Source organism: Nuphar pumila, chromosome 2, assembly GCF_984573655.1.
Source record: "Nuphar pumila chromosome 2, dmNupPumi1.hap1.1, whole genome shotgun sequence".
In the NCBI taxonomy this organism is placed as follows: Eukaryota; Viridiplantae; Streptophyta; class Magnoliopsida; order Nymphaeales; family Nymphaeaceae; genus Nuphar; species Nuphar pumila.
The window spans coordinates 24,752,728-24,780,151 of NC_143250.1; the positions used below are offsets into that span (position 1 = coordinate 24,752,728).

The 27,424-nt window shown below is 38.3% G+C and overlaps 1 protein-coding gene across 3 annotated transcripts in view; it reads right to left on the reverse strand.

The window, feature by feature from the left end:
* LOC149845052 (uncharacterized) overlaps positions 1 to 27,143 on the reverse strand; it is a 36,123-nt gene extending 8,980 nt beyond the window's left edge. The window contains exons 1-2 of one of the 3 annotated variants that reach the window (XM_089997434.1): positions 27,021 to 27,143; positions 26,255 to 26,951 (exon numbers count right to left, since the gene is read on the reverse strand). Coding sequence is in view for 1 of the 3 variants with exons in the window: in XM_089997433.1 (XP_089853559.1) it covers positions 12,702 to 12,705 (4 nt within the window). In the remaining 2 variants the exon portion in view is untranslated. Of the gene's footprint in view, positions 1 to 12,701; positions 12,722 to 13,861; positions 13,949 to 26,254; positions 26,952 to 27,020 lie in introns of those variants that run through there. The other 2 variants (XM_089997435.1, XM_089997433.1) reach the window with 2 other exon arrangements.
* Between the last annotated feature and the right edge of the window lie 281 nt (positions 27,144 to 27,424).

Sequence of the window (27,424 nt, forward strand, 5' to 3'; positions counted from 1 at the left end):
CTTCATGCGAACTCTGCAAAAGTCATGTTCTTCCTTTTCATATTATAAATAAACGAGCTTCAAAGCCATTTGAGATTATTTGTTCTGATGTTTGGGGACCCGCACCTATTCCCTCTCTTTCTGGCCGTCGTTACTATGTTATCTTTATTGATTCCTATTCCCGTTATACTTGGATATATTTCTTAAAACACAAGCATGAAGTTTTTCAAATATTTCGGGAATTCCATTCGATGGTCAAAACAAAGTTTGCTTGTGATATTGTGCATTTACAATGTGATGGTGGAGGAGAGTATTCATCGAACGAGTTTATTGCCTTTCTTCGGGATAAAGGAATAAGTCAACAGGTTTATTGCCCTCATACTCCTCAACAAAATGGGGTTGCAGAGAGGAAACATAGGCATATTGTCGAGAGCGCGATGAGTTTTTCACACATCTGTTCATATCATAAATCGTCTTCCTATGTCACTTTTGGATCGAAAATCTCCCTATTATACTTTATTCGGGCAACATCCCTCTTACGATGAGCTGCGTGTTTTTGGTTGTGTATGTTATGTACATGTTGATTCATCTCTACGAAATAAGTTTCAGGACAAGGCTGTCAAGTGCAGATTTGTTGGGTATGCAGATGAATACAAAGGTTATCGATGCTATGACCCTACTACAAAACGTATTAGGACCTCCAGAAATGTTGTTTTTGACGAACGAAATTTTCAGGTTAATGACTCTGCAGCGTTGCCATCTCGAGAATTAGAAGTATATGATTCATGGATGAGCGCAGATCTTTTTGCTAATACCGGAGAAACATGTCAGACAAATTGTCCTCCCTTCAGCTTGAGTAGGGAATTGAATGACTCACAGATGCATGTTGAATTATCTCCAATTGAGTCTCCAGTTCAGCCACCCCCAGTAGAACGCTTCTCTGGACAGATATATACTAGACGGGACAAAAATACAGAGCCGAGGAATGTGGAAAGCATCGCCAATGATTCGGCTCAAAGGCCGTCACGCATTAAGCATCCTATTCAACGATGGGTGAGTTATGAGACCTTCTCCCTTGATTTCCAGTTGTTTATGTCTCAGCTCACAAAACAGGATGAACCCACTTGTTTTAATCAAGCTCTTCAATCCCGTCATTGGACTGAAGCTATGAATGAAGAAATGGAAGCTCTTCATGAATGCCAGACTTGGGAAATAGTCCCTCGGCCAAAAGGAAAGAATGTAGTTGGCTCCAAATGGGTTTATAAAACAAAGTATAAGCCTGAAGGAAGTATTGACAGATATAAGGCGTGACTTGTTGCTCGAGGATTCACACAACAATATGGTGAAGACTACGATGAAACTTTTAGTCCGGTAGTCAAAATGGGTACTATTCGTGTCATCATATCCCTAGCAGTCGATCGAGGTTGGAGCCTTAGCCAGATGGATGTTAAAAATGCATTTTTGCATGGAATTTTAAAGGAAGAAGTGTATATGGAGCAACCTCCTGGTTATGCCGAGAAGGATCCTACTGCCTGGGTGTGCAAACTAAGGAAATCTCTGTATGGGTTGAAACAGGCATCTCGTTCCTGGTTTGAAAGTTTCTCTATGCAAATTCAGAGTTATGGTTTTAGAAGATGCTCTCTGGATCACTCACTTTTTATTTACCAAAAGGCAGACATTGTTATACTTCTTCTTATATATGTTGATGACATTGTGATCACTGGGAGTTCAGATAATCATGTGCAAGACGTGAAGCAGTTTTTAATGAAAACTTTCAAGATGAAAGATTTAGGGGAGTTGAGGTACTTTCTTGGTGTGGAAGTTGACAGACAACAAGACACATTGACACTCATGCAACACAAGTACACTCTTGACCTTCTGGAAAGAGCCGGCATGACGAATTGCAAACCAGTCAGTACTCCTAGTGTATTACATCAAAGACTGAGCTCTGAAGATGGTCATCTTTGTGTCAACCCTACAATGTATAGAAGTCTCGTGGGAATGTTACAGTACTTGACCTTTACCAGACCTGATATAGTTTATGTTGTCAATCAGGTATCCCAGTTTATGCATGCTCCAACAGAGGGTCATATGGAAGCTGTGAAGCGCATTCTACGCTATTTAAAAGGAACTATAGGAGACGGACTTGTTTATCGCAAGAACGATAATCTGCATAGAGGACATGAACTCATCACTTATACAGACGCAGATTGGGCAGGGGATCCAGATGAGAGACGATCTGTCTCTGGATAGTGTTTGTATTGGACACAATTTAGTATCCTGGAGCAGCAGAAAACAAAAGGCAGTGGCACGATCGAGTACAGAGGCTGAATACAGATCGATGGCTGCAGGCACGGCAGAAGCCACATGGATTAGACACTTATTGAGTGATCTTGGGGAGACAATTATTCAATCTTTTCTTCTATGTGACAATCAAAGCGCAATAAACATTGCATGTAATCCTATCCAGCATAGCAGAACGAAGCACATTGAGATTGATCAACATTTCATACGGCAGAAAGTCGAGATGAAGGAGATAGAACTACATCATGTTCGAACAGAAGATCAAGTGGCAGACTTGTTTACCAAGGGGTTAACAGGACGTCAATTTTGGCTATTGAAGAGCAAGTTGTACATGATCCAAAATCACGTACAACTTGAGGGAGGGTGTTAAAATATAGCTTGCGTATGGATCTGGATCCAAATCCATACGCATGGTATGTTAATATAACACATGCTGTATTTTTCTCATTAATGGCATCCTTGTAATATCTCTGATATTACAAGGATAGTTGTATAACTGTTGATTTATTTATATATTGATTAGGGCTTGGAGGTCGTGTATTCTTTTGCCGCCCCAGCCATTGTGCTCTCTCTCTCTCTCTCTCTGTGTGTGTCCTGTAGATGCTATACCAGATCTCAAAACTGTCAGATTAACCGTTATAGGAAAATTGTTTGTCACCCCTCCACAAGTGCGGACATTGGTTACTACTCCTTCGTGCATATCTTTAATTATACTAATGTACTTGAGAGAGATACCTTTCTTTATCATTGTCCACCAGAGAACATCCCTAGGTACTCTATCTTATGCCTTCTCCAAATCAATCAAAACCATATGCAAATCTTTGTTCCCCTCTCTATATCTCTCAATAAGTTGTCTAAGAAGATGTATAGCTTCTATAGTTGATCTTCCAGGCATAAAACCAAATTGATTCTCTGATATCATGGCAACCTTCCTCAACCTATACTCAATCACCCTCTCCCAAAGTTTCATAGTATGACTCATGAGTTTTATACCACGATAGTTTGTGCAATCTTGTATATCACCCTTATTCTTATAGAGGCACCAAAGTACTCTTCCTCCACTCATTAGGCATCTTATTTGTCCGCCAAATCTTGTTAAAAAGATTTGCCAACCATACTAAACCTTTCTCACCCAAGCATTTTCAAGCCTCGATAGGTATACCATCCGGGCCAACTACCTTTCTGGATTGCATTTTCTTCAAGGCCACTGCAATTTCTTTCTTTTAAATATTGCGCATGAAGTCACGATTCATCTCATGAAAAGGAATGGAGAAGTCTCCAAGATCCTGGGCATGCCTTCCATTAAATAGCTTATCAAAATAATCTTTCCATCTCTCCTTAATCTCCTCATCTTTAACTAAAACCCTTTGTGTTTCATCTTTGATACATCTAACCATACCCAGATCCCTCGATTTCATATCTCTCATCTTTGCAAGCCTATAAATATCCTTTTCGCCCTCCTTGGTATCCAACTTGTCATAGACCTCCTTATATACCTTATCCCTCGCGTTTCGAACTACTTTTTTAGCTTCCTTCTTTGCTACCATATACTTCTCCAAATTCTCATTATCACGACTCTTACTTAGATTTCTATAACACTCTCTTTTAACCTTAATAGCTAATTTGACATCTTCGTTCTACCATGATGTATCCTTACCTAGCAGTGCACCGCCTTTAGACTCACCCAAAACTTCATTCGCCACCTTTCGCATGCAACCCGCTATCTTATTCCACATTGATTTTGCATCCTCCTCGAGACACCAATTAGCTACCTGATCTACAAACATTCCTTGTTTATCTCCTTTCAGTGCCCACCACTTAATTCTCGGATCTATCCTATGTCTATCCCTTTTGTGGCATTTTCTAATTTTAAGATCTAAAATTAAGACTCTATGTTGTGTAGCTACACTTTCTCCAGGTATAACCTTACAATCGATGCAACAACCCCTATCTCTCTTTCTGAGTAGAAAAAAATCTATCTGACTCTTATTAACCCCACTTTTAAATGTTACTAGGTGAGACTCCCTCTTCCTAAACCACGTGTTGGCTAAGATCAAATCATAGGACAAACCAAAATCTAAAATCCTTTCTCCACTTTCGTTTCTTTCTCATATACCATAGCCTCCATGGATACTCTCAAATCCATCTCTACTAATGCCTACATGTCCATTAAGGTCTCCGCCGACGAAAATCTTTTCTCCATGAGATATCCCTTGTACTACTCCGTCTAAATCTTCCCAAAATTGATGCTTAATGGAATCGTCTAAACCGACTTGAGGTGCATAAGCACTAATAAAATTAATAATATTCGTACCAACTACTAATCTAATAAGTATAATCCTATCCCCCTTCCTACAGACCTCAACTACATTATCTATAAACTCACGACTAATAACAATCCCAACTCCATTCCTATTCCTATGTATTCCTGAATACCAAATCTTATATCCCCAAGGTTGTATCACTTTTGCTTTCGCACATACCCATTTGGTCTCTTGTAAACATAAAATATCAATATTTCTCCTACACATAACATCTACTAACTCTTCCAACTTACCAGTTAAAGACCCTATGTTCCAAGTGGCTAACCTAATTGTATGGTCTTGAACTATCTTTTTTACCCTCACCCATCCAACAAAGTGCGGGAACCCTTGCCTATTTGACCCCACCCCCGGGCACCGGTTTGACGCATCGCTTCTGGGCAATGTCCTAGCTACACTTGCCCACTTATCACTACCTCCGGGCCTATAGAGTACAGAGCGTCGCTTAGTAGGGAACGCCCCAATGAAATTCGCATATTGGTTCATATTCATAGGGTGTGACTAAGTTTTTACGTTGGTTGTCACTGGCCTACCGCAACCCTCCGTTATCCGGGCTTGGGACAGACAGTGTATAACTAAACAGTTATGCACAGGATAAAAAAACACGACCTAAAAATGTATAAAAATCAAGTTTTTTTTTTGAAAAGAAACGACATGAAAACGCCACAAAAGGAGAATTTGGCGGAAGTACATAAAAAAATACCTTGAATCGTCGCTCATCGAGGGGGGCTACCTCCGTCGCCCATGTCGGATCTCCCAAGGCGTGAAAACCCCCTCCCTGCCACTGAGAGAGAGAGAGATATAGATGTGTGGTGGGAGCTTCGTCTACCTCCGGCGACCCAGGTTCTAACAAGCTTCCTGTGTGTATGTGCGCGCGCGCTCGAGAGAGAGAGAGAGAGCAGTTAATCAGGTTTGAGGGTTGGGGGAAGGCACCGCCGAGCTTCGTCTGCCTCTGGCGACCCAGGTTTCGGCGACCCAAAGAGAGAGAGAGAGAGTATCCGGTAGTCGAGGGTTTCAGATTGCGTCCCTGCTCTGGTTCAGGCGACCCCAAAAAGAGAGAGAGAGTATCCGTTAGTCGAGGGTTTTGCTTCACTGTTAGTCGGCGACCCAGGTTTCGGCGACCCAAGAGAGAGAGAGAGAGAGTATCCGGTAGTCGAGGGTTTCAGATTGCGCCCTGCTCTGGTTCAGGCGACCCCCTTGATTTACACCAAAAATTTGAATGAGAATCCCTGAGCCTTTCAGAAATCCATGAAATCCCCAAATCCACTACGCCTACGAATGCTGATTCACGAAAATCTCAACCCCTCCTGAGACGAGGATGGAGACGAATGGACCTGAAACGAGGTTAACCTGTGTGGTTCGGATACGAATGCAGAGGGGCTGCAGGAGGTTTGGCGCTCCACTGGTGCAGGGCGCTCAGTAAGGGATGGGGGCAATGACAGCAGCAGTGGTTGTGCCTCGATGATGAGGAAAGCTGCAAAGATGGAGAGGTGTGGGAGGCTGCAACAGGGGATCAATGAGACAGAGAGAAATCACTCACGATGGGGGCAATGATCGAGGTGCAGCGTAATGACGCAGCAGAAGACCAGGCCTCAAGTAAAAACCCTAATAGTGGATTCGTGCAGATCTTCCCCAGTCTCCTTGGTTTTCAAACGTAAGGAAGGGGATGAAGAAGGCGAGGGAGGGGGCAGAAATGACCCCCCGATAATGGTGGATTTGTGCAGAGGTGTTCCCAAAACAACTCATTCGCCTTTTCGAAGCAGCAGGAAGAAGCTGGAAGCGACCAAGCCAAGAGCGAGGGTAAGATAGCCATTTCTAAAATTATGGGTATGGGGACACGGCGATACATATATATATATATAGGAAAACACGTATCATCGAATGTCCAATCCTCGGACGCAAGGTCAGACACACAGTATCTGCATTTTTTATTTTTGGTCTTTAGTGATCGGCGAAACTGCTGCTAAATACCTTTATTTTGGTAAAAACGACATTTTTTCTGCCACCGATAAGTCAGATCAGCGACGGATAGTCATCCTACCATCATCAAACACTTTATATAACGACTCCAACTCATACCCACAAAAAGTGATAAATTTTTTTTTAAACAATTACGGAAACATTCCGAGAAACTCGGGACCTTTATAGTTTAACTACAACCACCATCGCAAGGGATCTTATATCCATCATCCAAACCAAACACAAACTTTATTTATTAAAGTGCATAGAGTCTGAGACATAAGCAAATAAAATATAAATAAAGTAGAAAGAAGAGTCGTTGTCCAAAGTAATCTGTCAAGCAATCGCATAGCCATCGTAGCTCTTCACAAAGTGAATCCCTTCACCGAGCCTCAGAGGCTGTAAAAACACAAAAGTAGGCATGTCAGAATCCAAAGAATTCTGTGTATGAATCCCTCTAATGAAACAATTAAGTAAAAAGAACACAATAAGATTCATACAATATTTAGAGAGATGCAATTATGATAAATTCATAACTCAATTAACCATTCATGCAATAGAAAACAATTATTAAGCTAATTTAATAAACAACAGAGACTACAAATTAAGCAATAAAGACATTTAACATGTATTAGAAAACAAACATCGTGCATTAACTAATGTATTACAATTAAGGGAACAAGTAAATATAAATGATCTAATGTATAACAGGAATATGCATGATTTCTATGCACATGCATGAATAAATTATTATCTTTGATCAGAGTTTTCTTTTATATGCATGTCTCTATTAAATGCACACAATTTTAGTTCTTCTTTTTATTACTGTTGCCCGCGGATACTCCAAACGAATAAAATTTTCTGAAGTCAAGTTAGGTTCTCAGTTGTAGCTTAGCACACAATTTGTATTTTATTACTGGGTTCCACACTCAACCCTCGACCGATATTAGAAATCAACATCATCCATCGGAACATTAGAAATCAAAAATGTCGGGACACTATGAAAATCAACAACCATAATACTACTTTCTTGGTATACCAAAACAACAGTTATGTCTACACATCACTCTCAGGCAAAGTGGTGGATTCTTCCTAAAATTCTGGCCAGGAGAAGAACCTCAATATCGGGTTCAGGGGCACAACAACGCACACGGAGTTTTAGTATCCTCACGGTTCTCCAAAAGCGCAATGTCCAAGATTCTCATACTATAGAAGGGACATCAAGGAAGCGTAGATTACACTGTTCTTTTAATTTTTTTTATCTTGTTATTAATTCATCTTTTTTTTTATTTGCAATTCAACATGCAGAATTAATAATGCAAGTTCGCAAATCAACATGCGAAGCTCTTCACGGGACCACAGCCCATGGCAACATAGAACAGTACAATTAGAACAATAATATCACATTTGATTTTTGCAATGCATAAAACAACACAAGGAGCAACACATGCTCAAGGCTCGCACGACTTACGATGGTTCACTTTGATCATCGATGCATTCTTATGCAAAAATCATGAATAACATGCCACTATACATTTTTTCAAATGCTTCTCAATGCACAATCATGTATGCCAATATAGAGATGTGCATGAAACAACATTATTCATATGCATGTTTTCAATGTTCATATGCATGAGTTCGCATATTCATGCCAAATGCATGCTTTCATTTATGTATCATCTCAATTATAACATATGAACATTCATGCAATTACATACATGCAAAAACATATCAATTCAAATAGGCACATGTACATGAAAACAATCGTGCATTAACACTTGGATTAAGCATGACAGCCTAAGTGCAAGCATACGAGTATTTCATTCTCTTGCATGCATAAAGCCAACTTAACTCAATTACTAGTCTAAAAATTCACAAATCAAACTTAATTCTATTTAAGTTATAACAGGTGGAAGCAATATGCATGATTAACTTGTAATTACATGCACTGGCCATATGTCAACAACCATGACAGGACATATAATATATTAAGCACTTAAGCCATTAAGAGGTGACGCATAAATACATATGTACATTTAGAACTTAAGCATGGATAAGCACGTGAAAACCGAATGGTGATGCATACGAAACAGAAAATAAATATATATAGTTTGTTTTGAAGACATGTGACCCAACCGACAGTCGGCCGGGTCAATCCCTCAGCCCAACTGACCCAGTTGGCTGGGGGGCTGTAGACCATGGCCCAGCTGGCTGTGGGTCGGCTAGGGCTCAAAAGCTACAAAAAATAAAACTTATTATATATATATATATTATAAGCATCTGCCCAACCGAGCCCACTCGGCTGGGCCCCTGTGGCTTGGCAGGCCTGTCAAAGCACTGCCAGGTCTGGCCAGACCCAGTCAGCCGAGCCGAGCTCGACTGGTCTGGCCGACCAGACCACTACCCAAAAATATTTTTTTTTGCAACTTACCTACTCAAGCCGAGTGACTGGCCTGGCAGGATGCAGGTCGGCCCCTGCAGAGCCACCCAAACCAGAAGACCCATAAAAATTTACTTCTTCCATGTACGAAATACCATGGTCAAAAGTCAAATATGCATGCATATGCACCATCATGATCAGACTGCACGTGTAACCAAGATTTCAGAGCCCATGTATGCATGAATATACATATACCCATTCAGTTATGCATGATTCACAATAAACAAACAGATTTTCAGATTTTCAGATTAATGCATCTACAAACAACGCCAATTACAAGAATACATACATCTACTTAGTTTTACATCCTATGTTTAAGATTTCACGTGCACTAAATCTGGGTCAAATTTGCGCATGTTACAAACATGGTACATCTGCCCTCATTTAGAGATTCTCGAATACTAACACGAATATATATGCATTTTCTCCAAAATAAATTCTGAAAAAGAGAAGCATAAAACTCATATTAGAGTAAATATCTAGATTTACTCTTTTTCCATGGATATTTACTAAAATCTTGCATGAAAATCGAATCTATGACCTTTTTCTCACTCGAAACAAGAGAGAAACCCGTACCTTGACCGTAGATCGAAAAAGAATTAAGAACGGATGGTGGAAACATCGAATGATGAGAGAAGAAACCTCTCTTCTTCTTCCTTTCTTCTCTCTTTTCCTCTCTTTCTCTATTTCTCTCTCTCTTTTTTTTGATATATATATATATATATATATATATATATAGAGAGAGAGAGAGAGAGAGAAGTAGGGGGTGACCCCCCCCCTTCTCCAGCCCCTTCTAGATGGGCTTCCCCAAGTTGGACTCTTTTCCCTCTATAGAGTTCCGAAAATTTTTTGACTCTTAAGTTGACTTTTCAAAGTCCAAATCTATTTAAGACTTCTAATATATTCTCAAACCTTCTTAGCTCTTCACAAGTGTTTAAGGACTCTACTCAGAGTCCTAAACAAATACCAAAATAAAATTTCGGAATTAAATAAAATTAATTAATTAATTATTAAGTATTAAATAATAAATAATTATCCAGAAGCTTCCAAAAGTTCCAAAAGTTATTATATCAATCTGAGAGACTTCTTAACACTAATTAACTTCAATTTAAAGGTATCTAATGAATTTAAAGTTGAAATTTCGTTGGGCATGGATTTAGATCTGGATCTGGATCTGGATCCAAGATCCAAATCCATCTCTAAAATCCAATGGATCAAGGGCTGGATCAAATCCAGATTAATATGAGTCTTGGATAGAGTCCAGATCCATATTAATTTAGACAAATCCATTGGATCCAATCCGGACCTGGCCCGTCGAGGTGATCCTTTTTTGGAAAACGCAATTTTTGGGTCAACCGTAGCCCGAATCCAGAAAAGTAAAATACAGTTATGCTCAAAATTTTGAGACGCATCCAACGATATATAACTTGAATTTCGCCTGTGAAATTCAATCGAAAATAACCTGAATTTCACTCGAATTTTGCTTGAATTTAAACGTTAAAATTAAAACTCTTTCTCATGTTTTAAGTGGCTCGTTTAGGCCTTGACAATGAGACCTGGGCCAAGCCCAAACTCAAAAGCATCGGCCTAAAATCGAGAATCTACCGATTTTTCTTCTATACTTAGCCAAATTTTCGAAAATCTCAAAATGACTAAGTGTGAAAAATATGCGATATTACACTTTACGTGTTTGATAATATATATATATTGGGTTTGGATCTTGTATGGATCCATGTTAACAATAAAAAGAAAAGTCTATAACTTTTAAAAAAAAGTCATTTTTTAAGCTTCATTGACTTGTCCAAACCTGGTCAATGATCAGGTGTTATAAAAAGGGGAAGGGCTACGCCCTTCCCCCCTCTCTCTCTCTCCATGTTTTGCGAGATGAAGAAGACTACTACTGACAAACTCATTGAGTCAAACTTCATTACTTGAAAGAAACAGATTATTCCCTCTATGAGCAGTCACAATTTGATAGGGCACCTTGATGGTTCTGAAACTGTCACATGGGTACGGCTACGAGTGCGGGTGCGGGTGCGGGTGCGGGTGCAGGTACGAGGGTATGACACAATAATTTTTAAAATTACGAGTATGAAGACATGGCGATAATATATAGGGAGAGAGAGAGAGAGAGAGTTTGGGTTTGGATCTTTTATGGATCCATATTAAGATCCATGTTAAAAAAAAAAAGTCTATAACTTTTAAAAAAAATCTTTTTTTAAGATTCGATGACCCAGGTTTGGAATCATATAAATTATAAAAAGGGGAAGGGCTACACCCTTCTGTAATGAGATCAAGAAGTCGCCGCACACCTCAAACAAGAGGCAAATACAAACCCACAAAAGGGGCACAAGCACAATAGCCACTTAGGGGCTTAAGGGTATGTTTGATGGCTTGTCTAGGGTTGGACAAAATGAACAAAAAAGATGGAACAGAATATTGGTTATGTTCGTTCTGTAACAACTGTTCCAAGTCCAACGTTTGTTTGGACCGTACTTGGATGTTGTGTTTCAAATGTCTGTTGTTTGATAACGATGTGCAGACAACTTGGACAAACATCAATAATGGGTCAGATTATGTCATTTTAGATGGTATGACCCGATTCACCCATGGTTTTACATGTTTATTAAGTTGTGCGCAATTAAAGCAAGATGCTCCATCTAAAATACAATTCTACACAAACAGCCCCCTAACCTAAGGTCAATGATCTACCAAATACCCCTCGCTACTCTGTTTGCTAATCTGCAATTGATTAGCTTAACCTCAGCATACCTAGTACAACATCTCTCAGAAAATAATCAATACGGCCCTTGTATCATTCTGAATTAGAAATCTATGAAAATCAGTAACCCATTAATACCTATAAAATTTCAAGCCAAGGAATGCAAAACAAAGGAAAAAAGAAAATGTCAATTTCATTATAAGGAATGTACAACCATCCAACAAAGCCCACTACACCAGAGCCATCAATACTAAGAATCCAATTAACCCCAAAAGCAAAAAGAGAGAAAAACTAGTGGGCGGCGAAGGAATGTAAAGAAAACACAATTTTTTATAATTTCTATCCAAGCAACATTCAATTCAAACACCCCTAGCTTAACCTCAACATACCTAGTACAACATCTCTCAGAAAATAATCAATACGGCCCTTGTATCATTTTGAATTAGAAATCTATGAAAATCAGTAACCCATTAATACCTATAAAATTTCAAGCCAAGGAATGCAAAACAAAGGAAAAAAGAAAATGTCAATTTCATTATAAGGAATGTACAACCATCCAACAAAGCCCACTACACCAGAACCATCAATACTAAGAATCCAATTAACCCCAAAAGCAAAAAGAGAGAAAAACTAGTGGGCGGCGAAGGAATGTAAAGAAAACACAAATTTTTATAATTTCTATCCAAGCAACATTCAATTCAAACACCCCCAATCAAACTAGAAACTAAATCTCCCGAACTCAATGGATTACAACCATTCATCCTCATTAAATAAACATATCAAACCATGAAAAATAGACTAGTAAATTTTGCAAACATAAAGCCATCACAACCTAAACCTTTCTCTTCAAACAAAAAAGATCAACTTAATCAGAGCTCCCAAACCAGTCGCCAAACTCAAATTCCCTAAACTCAATGAATCAACATCAACCATGCAAAAAGATAAAATTTGCACACTAAAAGTGATCGATACACACCCATTTTGTCTGGTTGTCCGTCTTGTGCCATCTCCAACACCCATGACTAACCCTCGATTTGATCCCCAAAAGAAAACCAAAACCCATGACTAACCCTCGATTTGTGACATCTCCAACACCCATGACTATCCATCTTGTGCCATCTCCAACACCCATGTCCGGCTGTCTGAGTTCTAGTCGGAGTAGGAGGCGTCGTCGTCGAGGCAGAGGAGGGACCTCTTCAGTAGCACCACCGACTCCACCATTTTCTTTTGCCCCTCCGCCCGCTGCACAGGAGAGAGAGAGGGGGCCGGGTGCGCTCATCGAGAAACTTTTTTTTTAATATGTTCCTCCCATACCTGTTATTTTCATAACAGGGGGGAGGTGGATTGATTTAAACACACTTTTAGGGATGCGGTGGACGGCGTTCCAGTCATCCGCCGCATCCAACATTTGCTGCAAATTGTGGTGGTCTTTTTAACCTTCTTGTCCCGCGCGATGCGTCGAACGCGCCATCAAACATACCCTAAAGGAACACTCAGAACATAAAAATATAATCTTTATTCACTATAATCTTTATTCACTAACAAATGCACACAAAATGCATAAGGAAACAAGGGGCACAAGGCCCATATTTATACAAGAGATGGGAGTGAGGAGCTCCCACAATATAGCTGTTGGGAGCTCCCAACGGCCAGAAATCTAGCTGTTAGGGAGCCCCCAACGGTTATAAAATATGCCCTTGATAATATAACAAATGCCCACTATGCCCAAAATAAATATAAAATAAAAGAAATAAAAAAATATTTCTCTATTGGGTTGTTCCTATTATAAGGTCAAAAAGACTAAAATACCCCTAAAGAGTAAAATATATTACATGTACAAAAATATATATGCATTGGACATTATATATATGAACATATATATAAGTAATACTTATATTTTAACACCCCCTCAAACTCACGGAATCACAACCGAGAGTTTGCTAAGGAGAAAGTGGAATCTGAGAGAGGGCAGCACCTTAGTGAAAAAATTTGCCAGTTGATACTCGGATGGTACATATGGTAGAGTGATTGTCTTCTTTAGGAATTCTTCACGGACATAATAGCAATCCATTTCAATATGATTTGTTCGCTCATGAAATGTATGATTGATTGCAATATAGACAACACTCTTATTACCTTAGCATAATCTTGAGGGTTCAGATATGCAAACTCCTAAGTCTTCTAGTAGTTGTCGCAACCACACCAATTCAAAAGTCGTAGTGGTCATAGCACGATATTCGACTTCTGTAGAGGACAGAGACACCTTTTGTTGCTTTTTGCATCTCCACGATATCAAGGAATCACCTACAAAAAGACAAAAATCAGTAGTTGAGCAACAATCATTTACATCTCCTCCCCAACCAGAGTCGGTATAGGCAATAACATCTAAAGGGGATGACGATGATAAAAACAAACCATGATTAATAGTATTTTTAACATATTTAACTATTCTCACTACAACACTCATATGGACTGTAATGGGAGAATGCTAAAATTGACTAGAAGTATATATAGCATGAGCAATATCAGGACGAATAATAGAAAAGTAAGTTAAGGTGTCAATCATTTGGCGATATAGAGTTGGATCTTTCAAAGGTTCTCCATTATCTTTCTTCATTTTTGCATTGATGACCTCTGGCGTGTCCACTCTCTTTTCATCAGTAAGACTAAACCTTTCAAATATCTCGGCTGCATACTTAGTTCGAGACAAAAAATACCCTCAAGGTGACTAAGCAACTTTTATTCAAAGAAAACCAAGATTTGTCATATCAAAGTTCCTTTTGAGAACATCTTTGATATGACTAACTTTTTGTTTATCGCCTCTTGTGATAATCATATCATCCACATAAAGGAGTAAGATAATTATACATGCATCAGAGGACTTAACAAACAAGGTAGTATCAGTATAATAAGATCTAAAACCTAGTTGAACCATCACATTACTAAATCGGTCATATCACATTTTAGGAGCTTGTTTTAGACTGTATAAAACCTTTTGCAAACAAAGAACTTTTTCATGTGTCATACCTAGCTTGGGTAGAGGTTCCATATAGACTTATTCATTAAGAGTTTCATTTAAAAAAGCATTTTTAACATCTATTTGAAAGATAGGTCATTTTTTAATAGATGTTACATTGATGAGTGTTCAAATTCTAGTTATCCTAGCTAAAGGGGCAAAGGTTTCCTTGTAGTCTATTCCATATTTTTTACTATACCATTTAGCTACTAGCCTAGCTTTGTATCTCTCTAGTGTTCCATCACTTTTGGCTTTAATTTTATAGACTCATATACACCCTATGGTTTTCTTTCTTATAGGTAAGGATTGAATCTCCCAAGTTCTGGCTTTTTCTAAGGATTCTAATTCATTATTCATGGCCTCAATCCACTCATGATGATTTTTGGCCTCACTATTGTAACGACCCCAACTAATACCCTCTGAAAAATGCAGATTTTTTTTTCATGTGCGAAACAAATTGCGGAGGCTTTGAAAAAAATGAAATCAAGAAGGGCAGTTGGCCCAGATGGTATACCTATCGAGGCTTAGAAATGCTTGGATGAGAAAGGTTTAGAACGGTTGACAAATCTTTTTAACAAGATTTGGCGAACAAATAAGATGCCTAATGAGTGTAGGAATAGTATTTTGGTGCCTCTATATAAGAATAAGGGTGATATACAAGATTGCACAAACTATCGTGGTATAAAACTCATGAGTCATACTATAAAACTTTGAGAGAGGGTGATTGAGTATAGGTTGAGGAAGGTTGTCATGATATCGGAAAATTAATTTGGTTTTATGCCTAGAAGATCAACTATGGAAGCTATACATCTTCTTAGACAACTTATTGAGAGATATAGAGAGAGGAACAAATATTTGCATATGGTTTTTATTGATTTGGAGAAGGCATACGATAGAGTACATAGGGATGTTCTCTGGTGGACAATGATAAAGAAAGGTATTTCTCTCAAGTACATTAGTATAATTAAAGATATGTACGAAGGAGTAGTAACCAATGTCTGCACTTGTGGAGGGGTGACAACCAATTTTTCTATAACGGTTGGGTTACATCAAGGATCTGCATTAAGCCCTTTCCTATTTTCTATAGTCATGGATGAGCTTACAAGATCAACAACAACAACTACGCCTTCATCCCAAAACAATTGGGGTCAGCGATATGAACCAACAAAGAAAATCATTATGGGTCTTCCACATGAATCCTTCTCCTCCATTCATTTCTATCCAATGCCATGTCCTCGGTGAGGTTCAAAGCATTCATATCCTTTCTTATCACCTCCATCCATGTCTTCCTAAGCCTACCCCGACCTCTTTTAACTAATACATTTTTCAAGATCAATTCAAGAAAATGTGTCGTGGTGTATGTTGTTTGCTGATGATATTGTTTTGATTGATGAGTCTAGAGTTGGGGTTAATGCTAAGTTAGAATTATGGAGACAGACATTGGAAGCAAGAGGTTTTAAGTTGAGTAAGAGTAAGACAGAATATATGGAATGTCGGTTTAGTAAGCAACGAAGTAGTGATAGGAGTGTAGTGAAGCTTGGTGAGCAAGAAATACCGGTAGATGATTATTTCAAATATTTGGGATCTATCATTCAAAAGTATGGAAAAATTGATGGAGATGTAAATCATAAGATAAAGGTTGGGTGGATGAAATGGAAAAGTGCAACTGGAGTGTTGTGCGATCGTAGAATGCCATTGCAGTTGAAGGAAAAGTTTTATAGGACAACAATTAAGCCCACTTTACTATATGGTACAGAATGTTGGGCTGCCAAGAAACATCATATTCAAAAAATGAGTGTAGCTGAGATGCGTATGCTTAGATGGATGTATAGAAATACAATAAAAGATAAGATTCGAAACGAGGAGATACGTAAAAAGGTAGGTGTTGCATCCATTGAAAATAAGATGAGAGAGAATCGTTTACAGTGGTTTTGGACATATTCGGCGAAGGCCTAATGATGCTCTAGTTAGAAGGATGGAGAAATGATAAAATATATTAGTTAAAAGAGGTCGGGGTAGGCCTAAGAAGACTTAGATGGAGATGATAGGAAAGGATATGAATGCTTTGAACCTCACCGAGGACATGGCATTGGATAGAAATGATTGGAGGAGAATGATTCATGTGGAAGACCAAGAATGATTTTCTTTTTTGGTTCATATCGCCGACCCCAATTGTTTTGAGATGAAGGCGTAGTTGTTGTTGTTGTTCATGTGCGGAAAACATCCCAGAGACCTGGGGTCCTCACAGTTCCAATTCCATCTGGATAGCCCAACACCACAAAGAGACTTACAATTATCACCCACCATAATCAAACCAGACCTCTTTATTTATGAATAAAAGTGAATTTCAGAGACAAGGTTTTACTCAAATGAAAATAAAGCAACAACTGACTAAGCAAGAAAACTGAAGAGAACAGTAAAACTAAAAGATAAAAGAAATAGTCACTCTGTCAATTGCTAAAGTTGTCAAGAACCAAGTGTGACTCTCGTACTCTCCCAGGAGTAAGACAAACCTCACTGATCCCCGGTTCCTGTGAAAAACCAACAAAGTAGGGTGTCAGAACCGAAGTTCTGACGGCTACTTCTAAAGAAACCAGGTGAGACAAAGAATATGGATAAGATTTCATGTAATAATTTGAGTGAGTGCGGATATAACAATTTGCAATGTTTAAGAAATCACACATGCAACAGGTTTCGTATACTTACTAAGAAGGAACAGTAAAGCAGTAGCATATAGCAAGAACTAAGTAACAAATTCTTTCAGCATGCATTTAAGAAGTAAATAGCATACACCCACCATCATATCATGATCTAGAGAACAATTTAAATATGCATGATCTAGTGCATAACAGGAAAATGCATGAGTTCTTTTCAATGCATGAATCCTTTTAGTATCTTACCTTTAAGTTCTCTTTTTCCTTTCCATATGCATGCTCTATTAAATGCATACAACTTTAAGTTCCTCTTTTTAATTACCATTGCCCGCGGATACACCAAACGGGTGCAATCCCCGAGGTTAAGTTAGGTTCTCAGGGTAGCTTAACACACAATTTGTATTTTTATTACTGGGTTCCAACTTAGTCCTCGACTGAATCACCTTCGAAACATTAGACCTCCACATCTAATGTCGGGGACACAAGGGACACCCCACGCCCACATGTGCCACTTCCTTGATACCAAAACAATCATAGTTGTGACAAACACACTACCCCCAAGTAAAGTGTCGGACTCTCCCTAAAACCGTGGCCAGGAGAAGGAACCTCAATATCGGGTTTAGGGGACCAAATTTATATACAGGGAGTTTTTGTATCCTCACAGTCTCCCCAAGACCAGATCTCTAAGATCTTCATTCTCCAGATGGAAGATCCCAGAACATATATTATACTGCTCTTATTTATTATATTTTTATTAAAATCAATTCTTTAAGTTTGCAACACCATATGCAAAAGTAAAGTGAAAACCCAACAGGAACAGTGTAGTAGTGTGTCATACAAACTTGTGTGGTTTAAGTGATGCAAATCAAAATATATATATATGAGAAGAAATCAAACCCACGGCTCTCCAGGCCGGTGATGGTCCATTTAGGCCATCGATGCATCATATAACAAAACCAAAGTAGTGTTTTATTCATAACACTAGGCCAAATTGCCAAAAGTATGTGCACTCATGCAAACATAAACCCAATTATAAGCATGTCATTTTTCAATCATTTGCATTCTCACTATGTGTGTTACTTCCATCACATACATGTATCCACCAATGCATATCTCCTTCGAGTGTGTGCATGTGCACATAAATTACACATTTTTATCGAGTGTACATGATTACATTAATTGCACAATATCAATAACTTGGCAGTTAAATGACAACACATGCTCACAATAATGATGGCATAACTAGGACAATGAACCACTGCTTAGCAAGATCAATCACATATACATATCACTGGGCAGAACTTATAATTTCGTACATGAGCACCTATGTCAACCTAACATGGATGAACAGTATTAGCATTATGAACAACATTAACCATGACGAACATAGGTAACTTATTGAACGTATACCAACGCGCATTGGGCTGCTGTTATGCCTGTTACAACTTCAGTGAGGTCAACACACCCCTTCAATTCCATACAGAAAGTTTATTTTCTGTTTGGCACTGGGACAATTTTCCCTTGTCTTAATTCAAGACAGATTAGTCTGTTATCCATTGTTTTACATAGATGCAGTATCACCTTAGTCTGGCCTTTAAAGGTGTGAAATAGTTTTGATTAAAAGTATAAATACCGATCCAATCAACCACATTTCACTCAGTCGTGAAACCTTATTCAGATAGGAACACGTCATAGGCTACTAGACCAGATTAATTTCAGCCCAAGGAAGCAAACAGGCCAAATACTAACAGTTCATTGGCAAAAACATAATACCTCACACCGCAACACTTTGGACTATGCAATATCAAATCAAAATAGGTACTAACGGTTCATTCACAAAAACATAATACCTCACACAGCAACACTTTGGACTGTGCAATATCAAATCAAAATAGGTACTCGTCCACCCAACCAAGTGGTGAAATGAAACCAGGGGATTGAACTTTTAACGAGATTGCACTGTACATTTTAGTCTCTTCCACAAACCTTAGATCTTAAAGGAATCCCCTTCCGCCATAGTTTAGGGATATCACTACTAAACAACAATGCTTCGTTGTTTTAACAGTAGATTATCTTTATATATATATATATATATATATATATATATATCCCTTTTTAGTGAGAAATACAGATTTGATAAGCTTAACAGTGATTCCTATGAGATTTTGGTTGTTTTCCAGCATGAAACAGAAAGTACTTAAGGCTATGGAAGACTGGAATAACCCAGTCATATTGTTCAAAAATGGCACTGTACCGCTTACATATCCAAATTTCAATCCCTAAGGACGAGACCAAATAAAACCAAAGAAGTAGTTCAATAAACCCCAAATTCAAACCCTAAATCAAAGCCTCAAATCGATCAAACCCTAAAATAAGAACCTCAGATCAAATGGACGGCCATCTAGAGAGGTTTCCAAGGACTTTCATCTCAAAAGATCAACAGAATCGAACCCATGTTCAATCCCTCGCCTAGGTTCAAGAGAAGCACCGTACCTTTTTTCGTTGGTTTTTTGGCGATCGGAGACAGCCGTCGCGAGAGAAGGGTCGGTTGATGTCGCTTTCTCCGTTGTCGAGCCTTGACAGCGCTGCCGTGAAGGGGCGATCGGGCGGGAGAGAGTAGAGTGAAGAGGTGGTGGTTGGCGACTGATGTTGCTGCTCGAAGAGGGTCGTCGACGATGGCAGCAGCAGGTAGTCGGGTGACGTGCCGACGACTGGGCTCCTGCGTGCTCAAGAAGGGCAGAGAGAGGATCTCAGGGGTAGAATGAAGGTGAGACTCCCCCCCTTCATCCCCTTTTAACGAGAAGACTCCCTCCTCCCCTCCGAAAGGGATGGAGGGAGTCGGTTACGATTCGTAACCTCTTCCCTCCCCCATTCTTGATTTTCAGCAAGAATCGTGCCCTAGGCATGATTCTTGTAATTGATACTTATTAATAGGGGGTCGGGTCCGAGTCTGAACCCCGTGACCCGCGATACCGAATCCAAATCGAGATTTGGATCCGGGGCTAATTAGAAATGTGGATCCGGTTATGCTAATAACGGTGGATCCAGGAGTTGGATCCAATTGGGTCTCACCGTGGATCAAAGCCAATAAAAGAAATTTTCTTTATTCTCTTTTCTTATTTTATTATGATTACATATATATATATTATAATAAATGGATATATGGATCCAGAAAGTGGATCACAGACCTATCTACGCACTATTTTAGATAGTTATCACTTGAATAATTTAATTAGTTAAAATTATCGCACTTATATAAGTTTATACGAGATAAATATATACGTAAAGATTCTTTTATGGGTCATGGATCTGAAACTTGGATCCCAGACCCAAATCACAATATTATGAAATTTATATATAACATTCCTAAATAAATGCCTAAAAATTGTGGTTATTATTAGGCATAGGTAGGGTCATAAGACAAGCTCTATAGTGGGGTTCAAATGACTCATAGGATATAAACCTACTAGGTGTTTGGGATATTCTCGTAGATCTTCTAACACTAGATTGATATATGTCTTGACTTTGGGAATACCTCTCTAATGCACATGGTGGTTGGTCTTGTGTACGACGAGAATACATTTGAAGTTCATTGTGGGGCTCAACAATAGGCATACTACCTTCAAGAGCATCATGAGTGTTGCCATTGACACTCATGCATACTATAAATATAATTACTTTCATTCTCATGAATGACATCACTTTCATTTCCATCAATAATATCATTACCATGCTAATGCATTAGATCAAACAAACATGAATATTCACATGGTTTCTTAGATTCAATTTTTTCAAAACCATTTTCCTTAAGAAAAGTTACATTCCTTGATACATAAAGCCTTGTCTTTTTCAATATCATAACACCTAAATCCTTTTTGGTTTTCAGTATAGCCTAAGAAAACCCAAGGAATGGACTTAACGGAAAGCTTATCTCTTTTGCTAGAAAGAACAGAATATTTGCAACCAAAGATTCTCAATCTTGTATAGTCGGGAGAGATTTTAAATAATTTTTCAATAGGAAAAGTATTTCCAAGAATAGAGGAAGGCATTCTATTAATTAAATAAACCGTCGTAAGGGTGGCTTCGGCCCAAAACCTTTTAGGGACATTTTTGGATATTAGAAGAGTCCTAGTAGTTTCAATAATGTGTTGATGCTTTCTTTTGGCCAATCCATTTTGTTGTGAGTATAGGGGCAAGATTTTTTATAAATAATCCATTGTTGATCAAGAAAATTTTTAAAATCATTTGATAAAAAATTTTCTCCGGCATCAGATCTAAATATTTTAATGGAGGTTTTAAATTGATTTTTTACATAACTATGAAATTTTTGAAAGCACTCAAATACTTCGAATTTGAATCTAAGAAAATAAATCCATGTGTGCCTACTATAATCATCCACAAATATTATATAATAAGAAACTCATCATTTAGACATAACCAGTGTCGGTCGCCATACATCCGAATGTATTAGCTCAAATGGTGCTTTAGACACAAATTGGCTAGTTCTAAAAGGTAGAGATTTCATTGTTCAAAAAATGCAATCGTCACAAATCAAATCATTTTCATTACAACTTTCAAGAAAAGGGAATAAATACAATTTTGACATACTTGGATGCCCTAATCTCCTATGCCAATTTTCAATATCTTTATTTTTGACAAAATTACAAAAACATAATAGGATAGTTTCAAATTGTTGCTAGGTCAAGTATTTCAGATGATAAGAAGGTTGACACTTCTGAAGTTATAAATGTCAAAATGAAGATTGATGATAAGGGACCACTTGAAAATCCAATACCATACAGACAACTTGTCGGGACTCTGTCATATATCTCAATTACGAGACTTGACATTGCACATACAGTTCACACAGCAAGCGAATTTCAACATGCTTCCACCACTGTTCATATGAGAGCAGTTTTGCATATTATTAGATATATCAAAACTTCTATTTTTCGAAGACTTTTCTTATCTGCTTCTTCCTCCTTAGATTTAATTGTTTATATTGATGTTGACTGGGGAGGTGATCCAAATAACTGACACTCAACCACTGGTTTTTGTGTTGTTTTAGGTGACTCGTTGATTTCATGGAGGTGAAAGAAAGTTTTTCTCTTCAATTAAAGCATAATACCGAGTCATGGTTACAACCACTATGGAGGTGGTCTGGCTAAAGAGATTGTAGGTTGACATGGGCGTTCAGAGTAAAGGAGCATCATGACTATGTTGTGACAACAAAAGTTTCATCTACATTGCCAGCAACCGGATCTTCCACGAACGAACCAAACACATTGAGATGGACTATCACTATGTAAGAGAGGAATTCCTACAAGGCACCATTGATCTTTCCTACGTTACTTCAGAATATTAATTGGCGGATTTTTTTACCAAACCTCTCGCTGCATCAGGATTTCACTTTCTCTTGGACAAACTTTCAGTTATCCAACCGTAAGTTTGAAAGAGTTAAAAACAAGTGTATACATATATATAGTCATATTATGTAATATAACTAAATAGAAACTAGGAATAGTAACTAGAATTAGTTATTTTATTTTTTGTTTGGATTTGAACTAGTCAACATGAGTTGACTGGTCAGAATAGAGTCGTTGGGACCCCAACGACTCTCTATGGATCCCCATGTATATATATATATATATATATATATTTATATACATACATACATGTATATATATGTATATTTATACAATATATGTACATCAGGGGTATTTTGGTTATTTTATATGTTGTAATACATACAGTCCAATAGGGACTGTATTGTTCTTTAGTTTTTTTATTTCTTTTTTTATTTTTAAATGTAATCAGTTTTGGACTGTTGGGAAGCAGTCCAACTAGTCGTTGAACTGCCTCCCTTTTCCTGCTTTTTGGCTGCATATACAGCTCTATAAATAGAGCTCCTTGTAAGATGCTTAAGTATGCTTTTAAGCATATTTGTTGAGAATATAAAGAACATTCATTTTTACATTGTGTTCTTGTGAAGTTTGTGTTTTTATCTCTTTTATGAGATTGTATTCGGTCCACTAGAGACCATATTGTGGTTGTGCACTTGTGTAGCCCTTTGTTGGCATTGTGATTGTGCACATATTGTTTTATTTCAATATTATACAAGATATCTTGTCCAAAAAATCCCAAAGGAATGAGATGGCAAAAAGGAAACATCTATACATAGTTGAGACAACTTTGACTATGTCGATTGAGTCCAAAGTTGGAAAGAACTTATGGAGTGAGGTGTTTCATACAATTGTCTATTGTATCAATCGGATGCCTCTTTCTTATTTGGAAAGAAAATCTCCATACTACTTGCTCTTTGGTAGACACCCTAGATTATTAGCTTATGCAAGCCTTTGGGAGTAAGTGTTTTGTGCACATTCATAGCTCACGTGGTAAGCTTTCTCCTAAAGGCACAGTAATGTCAATTCATAGGGTATCATTATGAATATTTGGGATATAGTGTCAAATCTTTGCAGCCAATGTCCTGCATGAAAGAGAACCAAAATTTCATCAAGAGGTGTGTCAAAACAAGCGTTGGATAGAAGCAATAAACGAGGAGATTTCAGCACTACATGAGTGTGATACTTGAGAAGTTTCTGGGTCAACTGATAAAAATGTAGTGGGGTGTCGTTGGGTGTACAAAATTAAATACAAGTCAGATGAAAGCATAGAGTGTTTCAAGGCACGACTTATGGCAAAGAGATACACTCAGGAGCGTGGTCTAGATTTTGATAAGGCCTTTAGTCTCGTTGCGAGAATGGGGACGATTATGGTGGTTGTCTCTTACAACCACATATGGTTTGTAAGTCAAATAGATGATAAAAATGTTTTTCTACACAGAGTGCTACCTAAAGAGGTGTATATAAAGCATCCACCTAGATATTCAAAAGGATATCCTCGATCTACTATTCTCATATTGAAGAAATCCCTATATGGATTAAAGCAAACAACTCGTGCATGGTTTGAGACTTTTAGTAAGACCCTCTATTCGCTTGGATTTATTCGAAGTCAATGTGATGCACTTTTCCTTCATTATGATAAGACACACTACTATAGTTCTAGTGCATGTTGATGATACTGTAATCATAAGTACTGATCACGCCCGAATTGTGACTCTAAAAAGGATGCTTAGCTTAAGGTTTCACATGAAAGATAGATCTGGAGCCTTTAAGATATTTTCCTAGAGTGGAAGTGGTTCGGACTACAAAGGTATTGACTCTTACACAACATAAATATGCATTTGATCTTCTTAACCGCTTCAGGATGATAGATTGCAAGCCAATCTCAACCCCCATTTGGTAAATTTGAGATGGGGCAGGGGTGGAGGTGCAAAGTCCCCCCCACCCCCCATCATAGGGATGGAGGTCACTATTTTGAGATGGTGCGAGGATGGAGACCTTGTCCCCCACACCCACCCCAGTCCACTGCCATCCCTACTTAAGCAGGCATGACCATCAAACCAAATATTGCCTAGTGACAGAAAACTGAAACAAAAGCAAAAAGTGTCATTCATCCTTCAAACTCTGGACCTGCATAAACAATTAAAATTATTCTACAGATTTTTTAGATCTTTTGGTAATCAGTACATACAAATGGTTAAGGTCTTTATTAGAGTACCTTTTTAGCTGTTTGCAGTGGGACCATCATATATGAATACAACTGGCGTTTGTCATAGTAGAGATTATTTTTTATATTAAAAGCTGTTTATTTATCCAGAGCACTGTACCTCAAATTCTGACAGATGTCAAATGAGTGATAATTCATTAACAAGCAATATGCTTACTGATTTATGAAGACAACAACATTCTGACCAGAACGAACATTCAGGCAACTCAATGCAAGCCCAAATTCACTGTCATGAGCTCATCCAACTAGGACAAACTTCGGATGGACCCATCAAATAGACAGATCAGCCTGCATCAGTTTTAACATCAGCAGAATATGCATGGTGCCCAACTTGACCTGAGTCTCAAGGTAGCACTGTGGTCTTATGTATGGTGCTACCATGGGGTTCACTGAATTTCCAAAGAATCTTTTTACCAACTTTGTCTACACAATAAGATCATGAAAAATAAGTCATATAACACATCAATTATCTCAATGAAGTTTTCCGTTGGTTTCAGTGGTCAGAACCAATGTTCGAGAACCAAGCCTGGGACTCCATAACCAATATTGATCCTACAGAAGGCCAAAATGATCATGGAATAAACCATGGAACCTGTTCTGATTTGACTAAGCAACTCATCTTAAGCTGTTCAGATCAGAAATGACTTAAGAAAAATTAAAGTTCATCAGGGCTCTACAAGAGTTCCAAGCATGAAACATTCAATTCAGCTGGAGAAATGACCCCTAATACAGATAGCAAAAAGAATTCTGTTGCAAAATTATCTTTAACTCAGACTTACAACAGTGAAACCAACTACAGGAAATGGGATTCCTATTCCCGACTCAAGGACTTCTGTAAAACCACTAATGAAGGCTTCTGATGTGTTCTGCTGAATGACACCATTCAGTTAATAAGAGTATGAATCATGCATCCGATTCATTAACATTTTTATTGGATCACAGAAAGTTTCTCAGAAGCAAATATTACTAATCAACCAGTCCGTTCAGCCAATGACCAAGGGCAAAACGTGAAAAAAGTCATTATCAGTGTAGTAAAAATCTAGGTTAGTCCGCGAAATGATGGTAACAACACAGATAATTGAAAGCGTCATAACCTAACAATTAACATCATAAATTAGGCCCTCTACTACCAGAAAAGCATATCTAAGGGGAGGAAAAAAAAGAAAAGAAATAACGTAGAAAAGGAGAAAAAAATGAGATGAAAGAAAATGAGGATTGATTGATTGGTACCTTTCTTAAATGAAGATTATGACACAGAACAGAGAAGCCCAAAAAATATGATTCCACCAGTTCTCAAATTCATAATAGACAAGGAAATGCAGCCACATAAATTACATAAATTCCAAGAAATTTCTCTCTTCCCCCTTTCTGATCTCTCATTATAATTGTATAAATAACTAATAAAGAAAACCAGCGGCATCAAAACCACCACATCCACAAATGTGTACTCAGACCCTCAAGAACACCCCATTCACGACTTCATTTCACACGCCATCAAAATCCACGGACCCACCAACCGTTCCACTAATGTTCCCATTTCTCCCTCATCCCGCCTCCCATTAAATAACTTAAAACGAAAGCTAAGCTCCCTCCTGTCTAAACATAACCAGATAATCCCAGGTTTACCAAAAGCTGCTCACTCTTCCTCCTAAATCTCAGGTACCCAAGTGTTAATTCTCGGAAAAAGATGACAAGACATTACTTAACTTGAACTCAGCAGCAATAAATACTCCAGCCACCACACGCTCTACTCCAATCCCCTCCCCCTCCTTATATTATATCAACAAACCACCAACCCCAGCAAAAACCTGATCCACAAACGAGATATCCCTCAAAGGGAAACGCTAAAAGAACGACACCCACCATCCGATCAATAAAAGAAAAGAAAACCAACCATCTTGCATGCAAGAATCACAGAGCAGGAAACCTGAAAAGGAAAGAAAAAAAATGCATCAAAATTCAATACTAGGAGAGAAGGGGAGGGAAGATCACCAACCTGAGGTAGAGGTAGAGTAGCGGTCAAGTATGTGAGGGGGAAGCAAAGCAGCTGATGGGTGGTGCTCTAGAGGTTGTCGGCTGAAAAAGCCATGGAGGAAAACGGTATCTAGCGTTGGGATTCGCTACTACAAAAGAAAAGGCTTTGTCTAGTAATTAATTTGCAGGCTGATTAATAAATTAATCGTGGGTGAAAACTAAGATTTACTGACATTGCCCCTCCTTTGTATATAATATATTATTATCTCCACAGTTGGTCCAACGTCTCTACTGTTTTCTGCTTCTGCTTTAGATGGTGTTACGGAATCATCCTTCTTTCCTACAAAACCTTTCTCAACTGCCACCTACGGTTTTAGCTTGCATCGAGTGTTGACTGCATGTGGACTGAAATCTGACCTTCAATTG